This window comes from Triturus cristatus, chromosome 5_1, assembly GCF_964204655.1.
Source record: "Triturus cristatus chromosome 5_1, aTriCri1.1, whole genome shotgun sequence".
Lineage (NCBI taxonomy): Eukaryota > Metazoa > Chordata > Amphibia > Caudata > Salamandridae > Triturus > Triturus cristatus.
Genome location: NC_140587.1, coordinates 780,958,521 through 780,977,385, shown reverse-complemented (window position 1 = coordinate 780,977,385; position 18,865 = coordinate 780,958,521). Strand labels below are relative to the sequence as shown.

Genomic DNA, 18,865 nt, shown 5'->3' with positions numbered 1-18,865 from the left:
TTAAATTGCAGGTTAGAAAATGCCACTTTTATAAAGTTGGCATTTTCTTTACTTTAACCATTCTGTGCCTCTCCCTGTCTCTGAATACACGTCTGGGTCTTGATGACAGATGGGCTGTATGTGCATTCACTCTAGACAGTCATAAAGGGAGCTGGGCTGTGCTCTGCATATTCTGACGGCCCATCACCAGGCTGATTGGTATTTCTAAACAAGAGTGGTGGAAAGAGTTGACACCGACATCTGAATATGGCTGTACCTGTCCTCACACAAAGAAGTCTCCACTCCCTGGAGTGTGTCAGGAGCCAGGACAGGGAAAGGCAAGGTCTTGTGCACTACAGTGACTTGCCTTTGAAGCATCCCTACTTAAAAGGCTGAAATGGATACAAGTTCTAGACCTATGACACCATATACTCCTAACACTTCTGGGTTGAGGACATACTGCTAGGAAAAGGAGCTGATTGCTGCAAGGAGAGACAGCCACTTTTTTGTTTGCTTTGCCGTGCTGCCACTGCTGGTGCATCTGTCCTGGTAGTGAAAGGACTAGTCTTTACTTTGTATATCCTGCTATCCAAGGTTCTCCAAGCGCTTGAGTTGAGCTTGCCTTCTGTTAGAAGTCTCAGGGCCATCAAAGACTTCACTTCACCAGCAGCACCTGGACTCCTCTGCTGGGAGTCCCAACTTGTCAAGTGGTGCCAAATCCAGTTCCTTGGCCTTGGGAATTTGTTTGCTGTGTTCAAGAAGAAACTGGTACATCGACTTCGAGTGTGACTTTGTTCTGGCACCATTCTTCGGCACAGCACCGTTGCCTGCATCGGAGCCGTGGTCCCTGCTGAGTACAACAATCATGACTTGCAGTGCAGGCCAAGGCCGCTGCAGCGCCCCCGAAGTCCCACCACAGAGTGAGTCCCAGGTGCCGTGTCACAGATGTCCATGACACCTGACTCTGCGGCAGCACCTGTGGCCTTGTGATGCGACATCGACACCGCAAAGTTGGCGCCTTGCAGCTTTACCTTTTGGAGCTTCATCGACCCCTGCACCATCATAAAGAACTGACGCCTCACCACCAACGCTGCTTCACCTCCCCTGCAGTAGTAAGGATCCAACGCATCACCTCCCCTGCCTGGCAGTAAGGAACCGGCACCTCCCATCCCCTGTAGCAGTAAGGAACCGATGCCACGCTGGCTTCAGTGACGCCTCACCTCCCATGTGCTATGCAATGTCTGTTTCTCATCGTTTTTCAAGGTACTGTAACTGGGGTCCGTGTGACCCCGTAGCCGATCTGCGCTCCATCGCGATCGGCACCGAACTGTTCGATTTGACTTCGTCAAGCACGTTGTTTAACCCTAGTTGGAGCTATTGGGTTTCTGAGCACTATATCTACATTTAATCTTTGAGAAATCTTATCTTGCTTTGTGTATGTTGATTTTTTTGTCGATTTGGTCTTGTTTTACTCCGATAAATATTGGCTATTTTTCTAAACTGGTGTGGAGTACGTTTGTGATGTTTTATGTGTGTGTGTGTGTGTGTGTGTGTGTGTGTGTGTGTGTGTGTGTGTGTGTGTTTTATCTAAATACTTTACACATTGCTTCGAAGATAAGCCTGCCTGCTCCTGCTAGGCAGCCATGGGGGTGAACGTGGGATATTCTGAGGGTGTGTAACTTACCCTGACTAGAGTAAGTGCCCCTGCTTGGACAGTGGGCAAACCACTGCCAACCAGAGCCCACCATTTCTTACAGTGGGTAACTGTGATTATCCGTGCCCTGGGGGGACGAATTGTGCTCTAAAAATATTCCTGGATTGCTCTGTCTGACATCTGTGAAGCATACTTGAATCAGACTTGAAGGGTACACAAAACTTTAAGCTACTTCCGGTCTGTCTATGGAAGAGTTAAATGGGCTTAGAATCTTTTGCTTTTTTTTGGGTACATTTTTACACAGTTTAAACCGTGATACAAATTGCAATGAAATTAAGAATAAAAATAATAATAAATATAAACATGAGGCTAACTGGTTACATTTGCCCTTCTAATCAGGCATACCTTGTGTTTTTCAAATGCATTTTCAAAATGATTGACTGTTTTGCCTCTTCACCTGTGCTTGGAAGTTGCTTCCCACATGTAGTATCCGTTTCATGTCACCATTTGTTTTTAATGTTGCTCCCAAGTCGTCTTCAGGGTCGTATAGCGACCATTTGGACAGCACTTTAACCTAACTTAATTTTTTTTAATAATAATCTAATTAACACAGTTTCATTGGGGTGACTGGCTATGTACTTGATCACTCGTGGTAATTTACGCAGCAGTTGAGTGTTTTGTGTACTGTTGCGGCTCTGTTGCATCCTGTGGTTGGTTGCATTTATTGGAGAAGAATGTATATTGTTCCCTGCCTAACGCTTTAGCTTCAGGTCTTACAGCCGACCCCAGACTCGAAATTTATTTTGGGCCTCATCAGTTTACAATGGATCGTATGAAAAATAAAAAATTGCTAAATTGAGAATGCAAATTTAGGATTCTACACGAGATAATGATCTCTGAAATTAGAAGAAATTTAAGGCAAGGTCTGCCATGCTGTGCTAGTTACATCTCAGTGAAACTGTGTTAAGTATTTATTGGAATTCAAAATGGCTGCCCCTTCTGAGCCCCTTTCTGCTATTTGCATTGCTCTTCAGAGGGATGGAGTAGGTGTGATATGATTTGTTTGATCTAGTCACACAAAAACAAAGGAAGGGCCGGGAACAGTCTGAGCAGGTCAGTCTGCCAACCCAACGTAAACAGCGTTCCAACTGCTAACTGTCCTCACTTTTTATTTCCTCATGTCAGGGCTGAGCCTGTGCACTGATGAATTATTCTCTTGGCTGGGCCATCATGTTATGACTGGCTTGAAGGACCTGCTCTCCGCCTTCCCGGCTGTAATCCAGCCGCACAGTGATGGGCCTTTAAGAGAGGCAGCTGGACTGGCAAACGCAAGAAACGGCCACATCCTCAAGTCTCATAGGTCTCTTTTTGCCAGATTTTATGTTTTTACGGTTGAGAGTGAAAGAAAGGGAGCCATTGCGTGAATTGACTCTGTTTTGCAAGTGGAATGGACCACATAAGTGGGTCAGTTGTCCCACTATGCTTTTGAAAGAAATGAGGGGCTGGGGTGCAGCAATGATCTATGGGAATAGTAGACTTATCACATGCAAAGAGTTGTGCCTTATGGCAGCTGCAGTAGTAGTGGTGGAGCAGGTGGGGGGGAATCCCTTACCTGCTGGCCTCTGCCTCTCTTCTGTCCTCTCCGCCTTCTTCCTGGCTTCTGTTCGAACAGGAAGCACTTCGGCTCCTCTGCGGCAATCACGACGCTGCAATGTAGCGTTGTGATTAGTCTGAGCGCTGTGGTTCGGCGCTCATATGGGGAATGGGTGCCTGGGTATGTTTTCCACCCTGGCGTGGAGAACATGCAAAGTCTGCTTGACTGTTTGGGTGGCCCTAGACGGCCGGCCAAACATTCATGCGCACTTAGGAGGGTGCCCACCCCACCTCCCCCCTGCGATGCCCAGCCCCACAAATCTGCCTCAGCACAGAAAACTAAAATGATAATAACAGTGCGTTATCATTTTATTTTTCCTTTTTTTGCAGTGCTGAATGGCAGTGGGGCGACCCTTTTCCACCTTAGCGGAGGAGCGGACCCTGGCCAGAAGTGCTTTAACAAAGTTGCAAGGAGAAAGATTGATCATAAGAATAGATTTTTAATATACCTGGTTTGACTCCATGATTCAAAAAGGTGGAACTTGATCTCCACTCTGACACTTGCAGTTCATAACCACGTTTGCTCCCTTGGTCTTTGTATGTGAACTACCTTGCTCAAATGGTCACTTTGAGGCTTTAGCTCTAGTTGCGCCTTTGTCGTGGCGTTTATTCTCCTGGCTGCCACCTTGTCATATCTTGTGCAGTCACAGGACTATTTCCTGAGCTCCCTTGATACAGCCTCCTCCTTCTGCCATGGTCCGCTATTCTGAGGGTTGTAGTGTTACAGCTCCTACTCTCCACGGGCCTAGTTATGGTGCTTCTGGCTTCTGTGTGGTTTTTGCCATCTGCGCTTTAAGGCATGGTGGTGTGAACTGCATAGCCAACAGGCCTTGTTGTGCTAGATCCTAGTTACTCTCGCTGGCCAACCTATCCGCAGTGGACAGCTGCTCTGCTCTTTTTTTGGGGGGGCAAGGGGGTAGGCCTGCTTTCTGTGTGTGTGTGTGGGGGGGGGATAGTAGGGCATTGTCCGGTCCCATGCTGCCATGAGATTTCAGCTGGTTCTCCTGCCCAGCCTGCCCTGTCATCTCCTAGCTTATTCATACCCTTGCCTGAGACTTGTGCCATCTCTTAACTGCTATTGGCCTGTGATGTTTACCGCCTCCCTGCCTGCGGACATCCTTGCTCTGGTCCCTGGACTTCCTTCTCTTACCTTTCCCCAATTTTTTGCCGCTGACATTCCAACACGATTCCCTTCCACTTATGGAGCATCTTCCATTGTGATTTATCATGCTATCTATCTCTGGTGACAATCTCTAGTGTGTGGTGGTGGGTTTCTTGGTGTGCAAGAGAGATAATAAAACCACCAGATATCGAACTAGGACTGGCGGATTTACTTTCCTTAGTTTGTGCAGCGTTTTGGCAGCTACTTCTGCTGTATTGTGCATAGCTCTGGCCGCGTCACCTGGTGCATTCTGGTCAGTTAAAAAGTTGCTTGTAGAGTCTGGTATCCAGTTCTGCAGGTCTCTTCAGAGGTATTCTGTGGTTTGCGGAGAAATCCTTAGGAGTGTTTTGTGCAGTTCCTGAGGCCTCATCTGGAGCTCTGCATCTATTCCTTGATGGTACCAGCTCTTGGTCACACTGGAGCATAATGTGGGAGCCAGTTTGGTAGTGCAGCCCTAGTGCAATGGGGACCTGGTTAAGCATTGATCTTGCATGCAAGGGTGACCATAGATAGGTTTTGCCCTATGCCTCACACTTTCTCACCTCTGTACCTCCCCCTCCTAGTTTTTTCTCTCCATCTAGTATGCCATAAATATTGCATAACTCTTGGTGAGTTCATTAAGGCTCCTTGATCACATTTCTCCAGTTTCCTCCATCACAGTCCCCGATCAGTAGGTTTGTGTCAGGTTGAGCCTGTTGTGTGTCTTCTTCCCAGCTCACAGCTGTACCCCCTTCCCACCATCATCTCCAGCTCCCCACATGTCTGTCTTTTAGCAAAATGTTGAGAAATAACACTCAGCAAAATAAAATCCCCACTCAAAATGTAATCCTGACCTTTTTATAAAATGTATTTTATTTTTCATTTGTGAAGCCAATACGTCACCAAGTTCTATATGAATGTTGAGCATAGTAAATTTGATTGAATAATCAAGACATTGTGATGATTTAAAAAAAAAAAACGGTATCTGTAATAATAAAAAAAGAGTAAAGGTGGCTGTGGGTAACATTTGTGTTCCTAGCAACAGAATAAATGCTGTCAAATATAAGGAAAAACAGCTATTGTGCATAACTTGATAAATCACGTCTTTAGATTCAAATTAAAAATGACTCCAGCACTAAATGCGGTTACCTTCCTGAGTAATGTTAATGTATTTGTTCCTTTGCTCTTCAGTGGAGAGAGTATCCGCCCGGCCACCCCCAAGAAATGGTGTGTGGAGGAGAATAGTTGTCAGACTTGGTGTGTGCCGCATGAACCTTGTTTTGGTTTGCTTCCTGTATAAGTTTTTTGGTGACTGCAAACAGAATAATGTTCTTGCCCACTGCTTGGAATTGATTGATGGGTGTGGGCTCCTGTTCTCTGTCTGTAAAGGATTCACGCAAGCCGCGGGTTTCCTCCTGATACAAATGCAGATGGAGCAGGAAGCAGCCATCTTGCCACTGTGAGGTGCACATAGGGGGCTCTTTTCAAGTATCCAAGCAGGGGGCCCAAATGGCCCTGAGCCTACAGGCGTCTCCCAGGGTGACCATCAGCTTTTTGAAAATATATTGAGAAGTTTTTACATTGCGCGTACAGGAAGCCATTGGCAGTTGACAGAGCTGCTCACAGAAGGATTTGGGAACCAATAAGGCCCCAGAGACAACAAATGAAATAACTTGCATAAAATAGAATTTGGCCACACAGGGAGTGGATAAATGACGTGGTGCAGGAACCCTACTCGCCATTATTAAAAAAAACAACAAAAAAAACTTTTGATAGTTTGAGCTAGGAACAATTTTTTGTTGTTAAAATCTACATCTTATGCCGCAGATGATGGATTATGTGGTACGTGCTGAAAATCTCTGTGGCCGCAGAATTGCATAATTCCTGTGGCACTGCCTATAGCTTATCCAGTATGCTGCTGCTAAGTTCATTGCAGGTTGCAAGACCTAGGAATACACTGTTCGTAGCATGTGTGGGTTGTAGATAAACATTCTCTTCATACTATTTCCGTGATCTTGCTGTGACCTCACTTGTTCCCTTTTAGGAAAGGCACCATCTTTAAATCATTAACAATCATCCACTAAGCAGTATATTCATCCTCTTCTCATTTACTTCTCATCAAATGTATCTGGCACCACCCTTTTTCCTCCTTTAAGATAAGCAAGCCCATCTCCTTCAACAGATTCCCTGTACTTGGAAAGTTTGCACAGGTGACAAGTCTTTCTCCACTGCAGCATCCCAACTCTGGAACCTGCCGCCTCTTCAACGTCGCTCTCAACCTTCTTTCACTATTTTCGGAAACATTGAAAACTTCTTTGTTCAGTTTGTAATTTCCTCCTTCGTTCTGCTGCATGTTATTTACTGACCTTCGCGCCAAGCAGCCGTTGCGAAGGTGTGCTTTATCGATACCCCCTATCCTCATAGCCTGGGCGCTTTCAGAAGTAGATGAATATAGGGATGCCGTGGGAGCTGGTAATGTGTTCGATACTGGAGAGTGACCTCCGAAACCCCTCCAGACATTTGATAACGTGGTTGTCTATATCTAATAAAATCACATTAAAAGGACTTGGAAACACATTTTTTTTCATTCTTGGCATATGATGTTACAATGTTGGCGTGCATCATGTTAAACAGACTGCAGTCATTCACAGTATGAACTCTTTCTTGCTCCCCCTGTATAATTCTTAGTCAGGGCTACTGGAATTGGGCGATTCCACGGCTGAACCTTTTTTTGCATTATTGTAGTTTTGCTGCATTTACCACACAATTCATCATCTGCATCATAATCTGTCGATTTTACCATAAAAATTGTTTCTAGCTCAGGCAAATCAAAAGTTATCAAAAACTTGGTGATGTGGGTTTGCACGGAGCGAAGAGCCCTTTGCAATGATTCATTGGTCATCTTTTGATTGCTTTTTCTGTATTTAGTTGTTAAACTTGTACTAATGAAGTGAACTCTTTGCCCAGACAGTAATACCACATGTAAATGTTTAAAAAAAATTATGAAGTAATAGTATCTATAAATGTGGCACATCATTTGCTTTTTCGTGCCGCATAATTTAGTCAACCCTGCCACAAAATTTGGTGCTCCCCTACCGCATAAGTCCTGTGGCCGTGGTCATAGTCTATTTTGAAATCCTTTAACATTTCCATACTTGCACGGTCAGTGATAAGCCAACCTCTGAAAAAGGACTCTGAGAACATTGAAGCGTTTGGTATAAGCATTAGGCTACTTGCTTTGTCGTGACATGAAACTGAGGTGGTGTGTATCTATCTGGCAAGCCTTAAAAATGTAAAATAAATGTACCATCAGACTAAAAATAAGGTGGAACGTTCAGTGATAAGTAAGAAAGTGTGTTTTCTTGTTACACACAATTCTCTTGAAAGCCAGGGTCATGCAGGGGTACCATTCCCTTCGCTTTACCCATTGTATTTCCATTTTGCTTGTGTCTGGTTCTCAGCAGACATTTCCATTGCCTTTGCGTGTGTTGTAGGAAAGCATGGCAGACATTTTTGGTTGAAAGAGATTGAATATCTCCCAAATCCCAATAGACCGATAAAGGGCCAGTGCTGCAGTGCCAAAAATGTAAGAAAGAACATCTAGTGCTCTGGATTCGAAGCAGCAGCTCTGGTGACTCAGAATTCCTATCACAGGGTTTGCCAATCACGTGTGTACCGACATACATTGCGTTTGTGCTGCTAATGGTATTGAGTAAACCGAGGCACCCTGCCTCTAGAGGAGAGGTCTTCAAAAATGTTTATGCAGTGCAACCCCCAGTGGAACAAAAAAATCGGCCCCTCTTAGAACTTTGAACCATTATTCTATTAAATTGGCAATTTTTAAATATTTGTAGACTTTTTTTTTTTTTTAACAACACTTTTTATTAATCAAGTAGGCAAGGGCTGCAGGCCCCTGACAAACCAGGAGAAACTGCCACATAGTAAATAGCAACAACACTTGACATTTTGTCGTATAGAGGAACAATGGAGAGCTATTCATACGGCATCAATCAAGAACCCCCCCCCCCCTCCCTTCCCAACGCCCAACCCCCTCCCCCCGACCGCACCACCGCCAGACACCACCAGAACCATCACCACACAGTTAGTATGCCGTACCACGCATGGCATTCAAGTAGGCCCCAAATCTCCATCCTCAGGGATTTGTAGACTTTTTTGAACATTACATTGACATTCTGTTACCGTTTTAAAATTCCAATCAAATACGTGATCGCCAAAGACACTATTCTGGTCTGGCAGGCCTTACTGACATGTAAAAGTATCCACAGTGTGATTATTAGGAACAGGAGAGGGGGTTTTGAAGAATATTTGGAGACCCTTCTGTTTTGGTGTAGGAGAGTAGGGTCTGCTTTCTATGTTCACCCCCACTTTTTGCTTTTGCTTTACTGGTTTTCGACTTAGATGTGGCTGTGGGCCTGCTAATCAGACCCACAGCCCTGCTGTTCTCTCTCTAAATTAATACTATGTACTTTAGGTGCATAACCCATTTGGATAGGATCACCTTATTGGCCCCTGTACAGTGTACCCTAGGTACCCAGGGCATAGGTGTACCCTAGGCCTACCAGGGGCTGCAGCATGTATTATGCCACCCCTGGCCTGGCCTGGCCTTCCATTTTGACACAACTGGCTGATCACTCAGCCGGGGCAAGGTCGTGTAATCACCCCTTGCTTAGGTGTAGTATTCCTATACCTAACTTACATATAGACACATGTGTACCTATCAGTCACTCCTATGGCAGGCCTTGACAATCCTGGAGGCAGAGTGCTTGGTAACATGTGAGATGGTGCTCTAGCATGAGCTGAGCCTGTCTGCAGCTTTCGGAACCTTGTCCTTATAGCTGTTCTATGATATAGCCTACCATATACTCTTAAAGTGCCTTATAATCTTAGACGGTTATGGTAACTATGGTTTGGCTTTCACAAAACATGTCGTGTAAGGTGTCTAACACTTTGGAATACTACCCCCACACCATTTCTGGACATGATAATATTATTCCCCCCTTCTAGAGGGAAAGACCTGTTAAAATCATACTTCAACTGTTAGCCTCTGACCAAAGCCTCAGCATCACAAAATGGATGCTGCTGCCACGACACAAGTCTGACCTCCTGCAGCTGGGAGTGATCCCAGCCAGGGAGGCCTGGACAATAGGTTTCCTGCTTGGGGAGGTGCTAGCACCTCCCCAGACAGCCTTTAGTGTATTGGGGCAGGGTGGGCTGAAAGGAATGAGACATGCCTGGGGCACACAAGGTGTTCCTTGCATAGTCCAGTTCAAACCGGCGCTGGGGCACTCCAGCCCCAGCTCTGGCGCGAAACTGGACAAAGGGAAGTGGGTGTAACCACCCCCTCCCAGGTCCCACCCATAAGGCGTGACCTAGCAGGTATCCCAGCCCCCCAGATTAGTATAAGAGTGGGAGTTGGGCCTCAAGACTTTAGATTATCCTGAACCTGCAAAACTGAACAGAAACTCTGGACCTTCGACATTCGACGAAAGAAGAAGACTGAAGAATCTCCCTTGTAGCCAAGGAGTGGCTACCCTGTGCAAACAGGCACCATCAAGAGACTACCCTTCGCTTTGCCCACGTTCTACGAGGAACCGACTGCAGAGCCTGACCAGAGCCTTGACTTCCAGACTTCTCCGACCCTGATCCACATCTACAGCCGAGCTGAGATCCGTGGAGGCGACGAGCGACGTGGGACCGGCTACCTGGAAAAAGTGGCTAGTAACTTACAGCGCAGCTTCTGAGGTACCCTCGAAGTTGTGCACCGGGGATTGAGAAGCCCCAACCCCAAGCACCATCTGCACCCAAGATCAGCCCCCCCACACTCCACGAGTCCTGCGTGGGGCCCTTCAGCATTTTCCTGCTTGCCGCGTCTGTCCGGTTGCTTGCCCGCCGGCTAGTGGCCTTTGTGACGACGCACCCTGAAATCTTCTGCGCTGGTTTGGCTCCTCCAGACTGGCTCCCGCTTCTCTGCAAAGAAGAAGCACCCCAGACCCTCCTGGTCTGCACCAGAAGCAAGTCCTTCGTTCTTCGTGGGTTCCGCTTGCCAAGGCTTGGTGAGTCCTAGTCCAACTTCGACGCCGCCGACAGCAAGAGCCTTCGTGGGACAGCTCGCCTCCTGGTCCTGGTCGTCCTCGACGCTTCCTGGTCCTCCTGGCTGCAGCGACAAGCTTCACCTTCACCTGCAATCCTCACGACATCGCCTGGTTCCTTCCTGGTTCCACGTGGTCTCTGGCTAGTGACCTTGACTCTGTCCCTTCTGCTTGCAGGTTTCTTCTCTTCTTGATCCCAGCCTTGGGATCCACCGGACACTCTTCACTGACTGCCTGTCAGCATCTTTCTTCAGGCATCCATAGGAGTCGACGACGAAAACGACGCATCTTCACCCCTATGCACCCGCAGCCTGTGGGCTAGGTAACTTGGGTACTCCGATACTCATCAGGATAGTGACTATCCTAGTGTCTAGTTTTCAAGTCTCAACTTCCTAGCTACTCCGGAAGTGTCCTAAATCTACCGTTTTCTAAACTGTACTATTGCTATTGACTTTTACGCATTACGCGTGAGTGTTTCCACTCTGCACACGAATCCCGTGGGCCTCCCACTTCCTAACTAACGCTAGTGTAGTGTAGCCCCAGCGATTCCCTAGGCCTATCCTATTTCCGTGACAGTGGTTCTTATACCACTTACTTAGTATATGGTTTGCGTGGCCCCTAGGGCCTAACTGTATTACTTACCTGTGTGACTTAATGTATGCTTAAATAAGACTGTGTTGTACTTACCTCTAATCTCATAAAGAGTGCTGAGGGTTTGCTTAGAATAAATACACTTTATTTTATATATATCTGTTGTGGTGTCCTTTCATTTGGTATTCAAGGGATTATATATGGTATCACAGCTGGCTTCACATGCCATTCAGAGTTTAGCCTAAGACTGCTCTTGTCCATGCTACCACTAGGATAGCTGGTCTATAAGGTTGACTTTACAACCAATCACCATAAGGGTATTTGGACTGATATAAGGTGTACACTAGAACTAGTGACATCATACATCAGGCCAACTTCTCACATTTGGCATATGCTCCCAGCTAGGATATAAATGACAAAAGATGTTAGTGATGGCCTGTTGCAGAGTAACTTACTGCCACTCATTTTTTTCTGCTTGAAACAAAGCACTGCTATCCGCATAATGTTTTTTACCCAGAGCCCGATTCTATGTTTCACTTTTTTGTTTTTGTTTGTCGTATCATGTTGCATATCAATGCATACAACTACAGTTTAGATGTGTGTGTGTCTTGCTTCAAGTCAGAATATGTGTCTAGTGTTTAATAAGAAAAATATATTTTTCTATCTCCCTTACTCGGCCAAAGGGGTCAGGGAGAAGTTTGGTCTTCTAGATGGCATGCACACGCTACAAGTTTAGTATCTGATTACTGCTCTGAAGGAAATAATGAATAAACATGTCATTGCAATTTGCAGAACAACTGACAAAGAATCACTACATCCACATGAACTTACCTTCTTTTGAAGCCCAACTCACGCAGTACTATCTGAAAGGCAGGAGAAATATAATGCGCGCCACGTTTCTAGCATTACCAACTCAAGAACTACAACCAAACTCGAGTAACAGATTCAGCATCAATCCAAAATGCAAGTTTTGCACATGCAATAAAAAATTGTTTATGCATTTACTATTATGGTGCCCGGAATTTGGGTCTGCCCACCAGTTCCTCTTAAAACCTATGTTTTTAACATAAGGAATACTGACCCGCAACAAGGCGCTTTTACTGTATTTTAACTCAATAGACATAATGGTTCTGGCTTGATATGGGTAATTTTTTAATATAATGCAAAAAAAGCTTCAAAGCCTGGAACCAAACAAAGCAGCCGTGATTATTCAACTATTTTAAAGAATGTTTTATGAACGGCCAAAAGTCAGCAGAAAGGCTCTGGACTTCACATGTGATATATTTGCCGAGTCTGGACTTGAAGATGAACATTAGGTGAATTACAGAAGCGGAGTGCAAACCAGGTCTGAATCATATTTGTTTGTGTGGTGGATTTTAACATAAGGCCTTTTAGTAATGATTTTAGTTAGTCATATACAGTAACATTATTTATTCATTAATTTGTTCATCTTATTACAAGTTATCTGGTAATCCCCTTTCGTGCAAAGAGCAAGACTAGAATTTGAACACTAATTGTACACCAGGGTTTTTTGGCAGTATGATTTTCAGAAAGGAGGAAGCATGCACAATTTCCACACTATAGTCCCATTTCGATGTCCTAAAGTTGGAATCTGGTGTAAATTGCGTTCCTGGCAAATACTGGGCTCCATGCAAACTATATTTACTGAGCGTAAAATTTGCACGCATCTGACATCACAACTTTTAATGATGGCCTTAGTCTTCTGGGTCTGTTTTGCACGATCACAGATACATCAGCGTGTGCCTTTTGGGTGCACCCTTGGAAGCATCCTAATAATTGTTAGACTTGAGCATAAGTATCTCTCCCCTCTCCTCTCTTTACCAGTACAACCTCCTTTCTACCTTTGGACTGGCCCGTAATGTGGTTCTCCGGACACAGTGCCTCCTTGAGGGGGGGTGAGGACATGCGCATGATCCTAATTCAGAGTGTGCCCACGCAACATCTTCCTCATATCAGGTTCCCACTAAGTAACTGACCTCTGCTTCAGCATGCCTTCTGTCAGAAAGGGTCTTAAGACGGGTACAGGTTGTTTGTGGGAGCTGTTGTTGGACATGTTATTTGTCGCTGGTTTCTGCTGTTTTGGAACTCATGTGCTCGCTGTAAACAGACCTTCATCTTGTTGTTAGACTGTTTGGCTAGCTCATCCAAGACTGCATGGAAGCATGTTGAAGACTCGTTTTTTTGTTGTTTTACTTTTCAGGTTTTTGTCTCGCTGGAAAAGACCTTCGGTTGGTGTCGGTGTGCCTGGAGCAGATCGAGGTGCCAGCAGGGTTTCTTCTGGTCGGAGCTAAAACACCAAATCTTCCTGAGCACATACTGGTGTGTGCTGTTGACAAACGGTTTCTACCAGATGACAATGGAAAAAATGCACTTCTAGGTACAGTGATATAAACATCTGCATCTTTCATGCCCAGAGGTTGGTTTTTCTTGTTGCTTTGAAGTAATAGTTCTCTTTTATTCCTTTGACTTTTTGCTAGTAAAGTTGACAAGTTGTAGGCGTGCGTTGGGTAGACAACGACACTCTTTAAATCCAGCTGGCTGTTTTAAGTGAATGTTTGATGGACCTCAGATTCCTCCTACTGTATTTTCTGCCCCCATCTTTGATATTAAAATAGATTGGAGGTCAGGTGTCAGATGTGATCTCTTGCACAGAACCGTTCCCAGGTAACTGGAGAGTGCAGCATCCTGGACCTCCTTGAAGCATTAATCGTGAACTGTTTTGGTCAGCCTTTTGACTGCTTTGAGGAACTTATGGACTCCAGTTTTAATTGCACTGTCAACTCTTTCATGAGTGCATTAGTACTTCAGTGAAATCCATTTCTAAAGGTCTGTGATACTTGCACTGTTGACCAGGCATTTCATATGCCCAGTCTGCTCCACCCGATTGCAATTGATTCCGAATGCTATTTCTTTTTTTTCTCAATCTTGGCTTGATGGTTATACCTTTCAAATGCCAATAAAGAGATCTTTTTAAAAGGTCCTGCTCCACCCGACTGCTTCGAACTCTGACAAAGATGTCCCTCTTCCCTACAAGCCAGAGTGGCTCTCTTGCAAGAGCAGAATACTGCAGAAAAATGAAAATTATCCTAGGTGTCTCAGTGATTTATAGTGTGCTGGATTCCATAGAGAGACAAGCTGCAGAACTTCCAGCATTGTGAAGCTGCGATAATAAACCTTTGAGAAGTTTGGAAATTATTGTAAAGGAACTGTGGAAAAGGAGCATTTAATTTGAGTCCTTTTGGGAAAATGGAGAATGTGCTGTTCTTTTCAGTGTCTTTTTTTTTTTCCACGAAGCAGAGCCAAAAATGTTAAGTGATCGGCAGTCCAAGACCTACGGAGATGAAGCGTCAGGCTTTCCCCAAAGCAAAGCGATCTGAGTGGTTTATACATCTCTTTCTGCTCTGAGGGGCAGCTCCACGGGGTCGTATTTGAATATCACTGTACTTTTCAATCCTGCCTGGTCCAGGAATCCATCAAAGTTCGATAGGCTCCGCATTGGTATGGGTTTATTTGTTGTCTTAAAAATGTCTTACATTCCAAGTAAGCGATTGCTTTCCGGTAACACTAGCAATGACCAGAGCAATGCTTGCTAGGTGATTGGGATAGAAATGGTTCATTGTGTCATATAAGTAACCAGATGGATGAGGTACGCCAGTAACCTGTCCATACCCTTGCAAAGGTCATAAGGATATTCATATTTTAAGCTTCGGTGACATTTGCAGCGTCCTCCTTGCCGTACATGGTATGTCCTCAGCCATACGTTAAAAAAAATTAAAATATGAAAAATACCCCTTTAGTGAACAAACTTGGTGAAGGCATGCTTTAAACCACTAGTAGGTAAAACATTCTGGTCGGTGTTCTCCTTCAGTTTTGCACGTGTCTTATGGCCTTTAAAGTGAAACCAAGGGAAGGCTCTGTCACCGCGTGAACCCCCTGTTTCTATTCTTGACCCTGTGTAGGGACACAGTTCCTCTCCCTCTAGAACTGCCTCAGTAAGTGTGGCTGCGTAATCCTGAAACTTGAGTTTATTGTATGAGGGGGACTTGGAACCTTCATATGCTACATCTTACTCGGGTAAGATTCTACCTTCATGTCTCTCCAGAGGTCCTTCTGGAGGTTTCACTCTGGCTGATCTCTCCGTTTATCACCGACCCTGATTCACTCGTGCAAACCAGGCAGCTCTCTTTTCCAATAAATATGGTTTACCTTAATTTTTTATGCTTTCTAGCAGTGTGCATCATCAGTCTCTAGTTCCCCTTCTTTATGTATCTCTTTACATCCCTTTTCTGCGATGTCTTCCTTTTTTCTCGTTTGCCCCTTTCTCTCGCGCTTTTTTTGGTTTTCTCTCCACCTCCTTCACTCTTTTCTTTTCGCTGTATACAATGTTAATTGAACTGATTACTTTGAATATCCTTTTCTGCGTTGGTTGTTGAAGGTGGATGTAAATTGTCTTCTTGCTGTTTTGTAGGTTTCTCCGGAAACTGCGTAGGTTGTGGTGAGAGGGGATTTCGATATTTCACCGAGTTCTCGAACCACATTAACTTGAAGCTCACGACTCAGCCGAAGAAGCAGAAGCACTTAAAGTACTACATAGTGAGGAACTCCCAGGGAGCTCTGTCAAAGGGCCCCCTCATCTGCTGGAAAGGCAACAGAGAAGGTACGGTGTGCCGACGAGCTAGGTTTTCTTGGATGCGCGTCACTGATGTTTTGCATTTTCCTAATCCACCCTTCTTACAAGAGTCTACATGCATTTGGTCTTTGTTAGTCGTAGCCACCAAAGTTATCGAAGACCCATCATTTTGATTAGGCATCTGATCATAAATCTAATGTAATCATACAATTTTGGACCGCTAAAATAGCCCAGTCGCCTCTCTGCCATCCTGTGGGATAGACTTTTGTCTGCATCATCACCTCAGTATGCCCACCGCAATTGTTTGCTTGAGATGCCTGCACACTTGACCAGAACACATGCTAGTTGGGTTTGATGAAAATGCCTGTGGAGGTTTTGTCGGGTGGTACCATGGGGGGGCGGGGGGGGGGGGGGGGTTATAACTGGCACTGATCACAAAAGCTAGAAAACACAGAAGTTGAGATACATTTTTGGGGAAACCACGTACTGCTAATTTCAGTTCTTTGACACACCTTGCTGATTTAAAAAAAATATTTGTTAACATATACAGGCTGTCTTGAGCAACCAGCAGCACCTATAACGGAGCACTTCAGGATTAATTAGGGCATGTGCCTTTGTTTTTTTTTTGTCAGGCTGTGGCGTTTCTGATTTTCACCCTTTAGAATGGTTCGAGAGTCCCAGTTTTCTCACCCAGATGCAGTGTTGTTTCCCCTCAGAGTGATGCAATTCTCATACTATTTGAATACAATTCAGCAGATCACAGCTTAGGGTATTCGAGTCACCCTTCTTTCATATTTGCAGCATAATTCCATGCGGGAACACGTACTCACAATTTCTGTCTGCAAGTTTACGTTCTGCAGAGCTTTTCTGTGTCGATGAAAGAACACTAATTGCTTTCTGCAAACAATATTCTTCTAGAAATGTATTATTTGATTGTGAGGAAGGATAATTTCCCCATAGTGCAATGAAGCATTTACAGGAGTACAAGCATTCGGCAACCACAATAACTTTACAAAACGTCTGTGCAACATAAATTGTTGCCAAAGTCACAACTTTCAAATGGATGTCTCGAAAGGAAACCTTTTCAGTGTTTATCGTAGCCCTTTGCAAAGGTTGGAGGAAAAAACATGGCACACCATACTTAGGATCTAATCTGGGGCCTTCTTTGGTCTCCGGACGCTTGTTTCCGGTCCAGGGAAGACATGGCTTGGCAGTTCCGGCAGGACTGTTCCCATGAGCCACAGGGTCAAGAGTGATTTGCATATAGCTGTGTCTGAACTGGGGTGGGAAAGTGAGCTAAAGAATGATGATGGATTCAACCCAGATCTGCGACTGGGGGTGAGTGTTTGAAAAGTTTTAGCGCTCCGTCCATCATCCCTTGTGTTTGCTCTGCTTTGGTGTCCAAACCTGTTACTTATATTTTACATTTTATTTTTTCACGTAGGACTTTTTATTTACTTGCTGCATAACCCAGAAAGGTTTTCGCAAGTTTTCTAATGCTTAAAACAAAGCACGAACTCTGAGCAAATACAGGGTAAACTAAATGTATAAAATTAGCAAATTTTTTTTTTTTTTTTATATAACTCCAGTTACCACAACTGTAATATTACGAAGCAACTAATGTAAACGGGCTTCCCATCACTCAATGTAGACCCCTGAAATAGGTTAAAGGCTGTTGGTTCTGCCGGGATTTAAATCCTTACTGTAGGTCCCAGAGAATGTCAGCGGCCAGAGCTTGAAGTTGCTTGTGTGTTGTAAGGTTGCCCAATGTGGCCATTTAGAAAGTGCGTTGAACGTTGGGATCGGTTACAGGCAGACCCTTTGAAAACCCAAGCTCGGGTGAGGTAGCCTTAAATAACAGAAGAACTGTATCGCTCTTATCATTTCACATCAAGCAGTGGAGAAAAGTCCTATTGATTTTGTAGGGCTTTGGCAGGGTCCGTTGAAACCCCAATCCCTCCACCCACACAATGGCAAGTCTCACAGACAACAGTCGATACTTACAGGAAGTGTTAAGATGAAGGCCAGCAAAATATTGCTGTTTTTGTCGGTCACTCACATATTCTATACATTTATGGGAGCCCCCAAAGCTTATGAGCTCATCTCACTGGTGAAGTGTGAGTGGAGGAGGCTGCCATCACTCAAATACTAGATGCACCACAAAGGGTCTAATTGGCAGAAATATTTAAGTCAGTCAAATGTGCTGAAGGCAGAGTGTGTAACTGCATTTAAGATTGTCACATATAGAACTTAGGGTGAGTTGTAGCCCATTTTTGTTCATCGTTAGCAACATAGGGACAACTATTTGGCTATTGTCTCTAAGACCCTGATTTAAAACCATTTTTAGTGAGTATGTGTAATTTACTTTTGACTTCACCTCAATTCACCTCGTCAAGGAACAAATCCTTTGTGTGAATACTCAGTTTGTCCTTATTAAACCTTCACAGTCCTTAGAAGGAGTTTCACATGTTAAATCCATGCATGGAGATGATAGGCAGCTGGGTGCCCTCTTCCAGTTACTTTATTGGGATGGATTTCTTTTGTACACAATAAATGCTGAAAGAACCTTGAAAAACCAGTGTGGAGGTGTCTCGCGTACGCACTACACGAAATGTAAATGTGAAAAAATGTAAGCATGTAACTGTGGTCATTTTTTTTTGTTCAAGGAAATCTCGCTTTGGTAATTTATCGTCTGTTGACTTTGCAGAATGTAGAAGTCGGCTTTCGCCTGCTGGTAGCCATTCCACAAAACCCAACTGTTCAGGGTCTCCTTCTTCAACGCCAGAAAGTGAAACGACTAATGGGTACAAGTCAGGCTTCATGCAGACAGGTAAAATAACTGAAAATTCCAAGTGTCTTGACTGAAATTTATTGCACTGCTTGGTGAAGATTGCCAAAGTTTTCCTCCTTGCTGCAGTGTGAGACATGAATATAAATCACCCTGGCAAATGGAAGAGGTGGGAAGAAATTCTCCATTATTCACTAGCTGCTCACATTTTGGAGCAGATCTTTAAGAAGAGGAAATATTTTTAAGTGCGGTTTAGACTCTTTTCTGGTAGAGATGTAAGTCCTTTGAATGCCTTGCA

At 44.5% G+C, this 18,865-nt stretch overlaps 1 protein-coding gene across 8 annotated transcripts in view; it reads left to right on the top strand.

Annotated features, from left to right (window-relative positions):
• Nucleotides 1-18,865, top strand: part of GREB1L (GREB1 like retinoic acid receptor coactivator) — a 492,334-nt gene that overhangs the window by 251,376 nt on the left and 222,093 nt on the right. For all 8 annotated transcript variants that reach the window (XM_085605794.1, XM_085605790.1, XM_085605791.1 and 5 more), the window contains exons 5-7: nucleotides 13,350-13,526; nucleotides 15,618-15,806; nucleotides 18,487-18,609. In XM_085605794.1, the coding sequence (XP_085461920.1) occupies nucleotides 13,350-13,526; nucleotides 15,618-15,806; nucleotides 18,487-18,609 (489 nt within the window). The remainder of the gene's footprint in view (nucleotides 1-13,349; nucleotides 13,527-15,617; nucleotides 15,807-18,486; nucleotides 18,610-18,865) is intronic.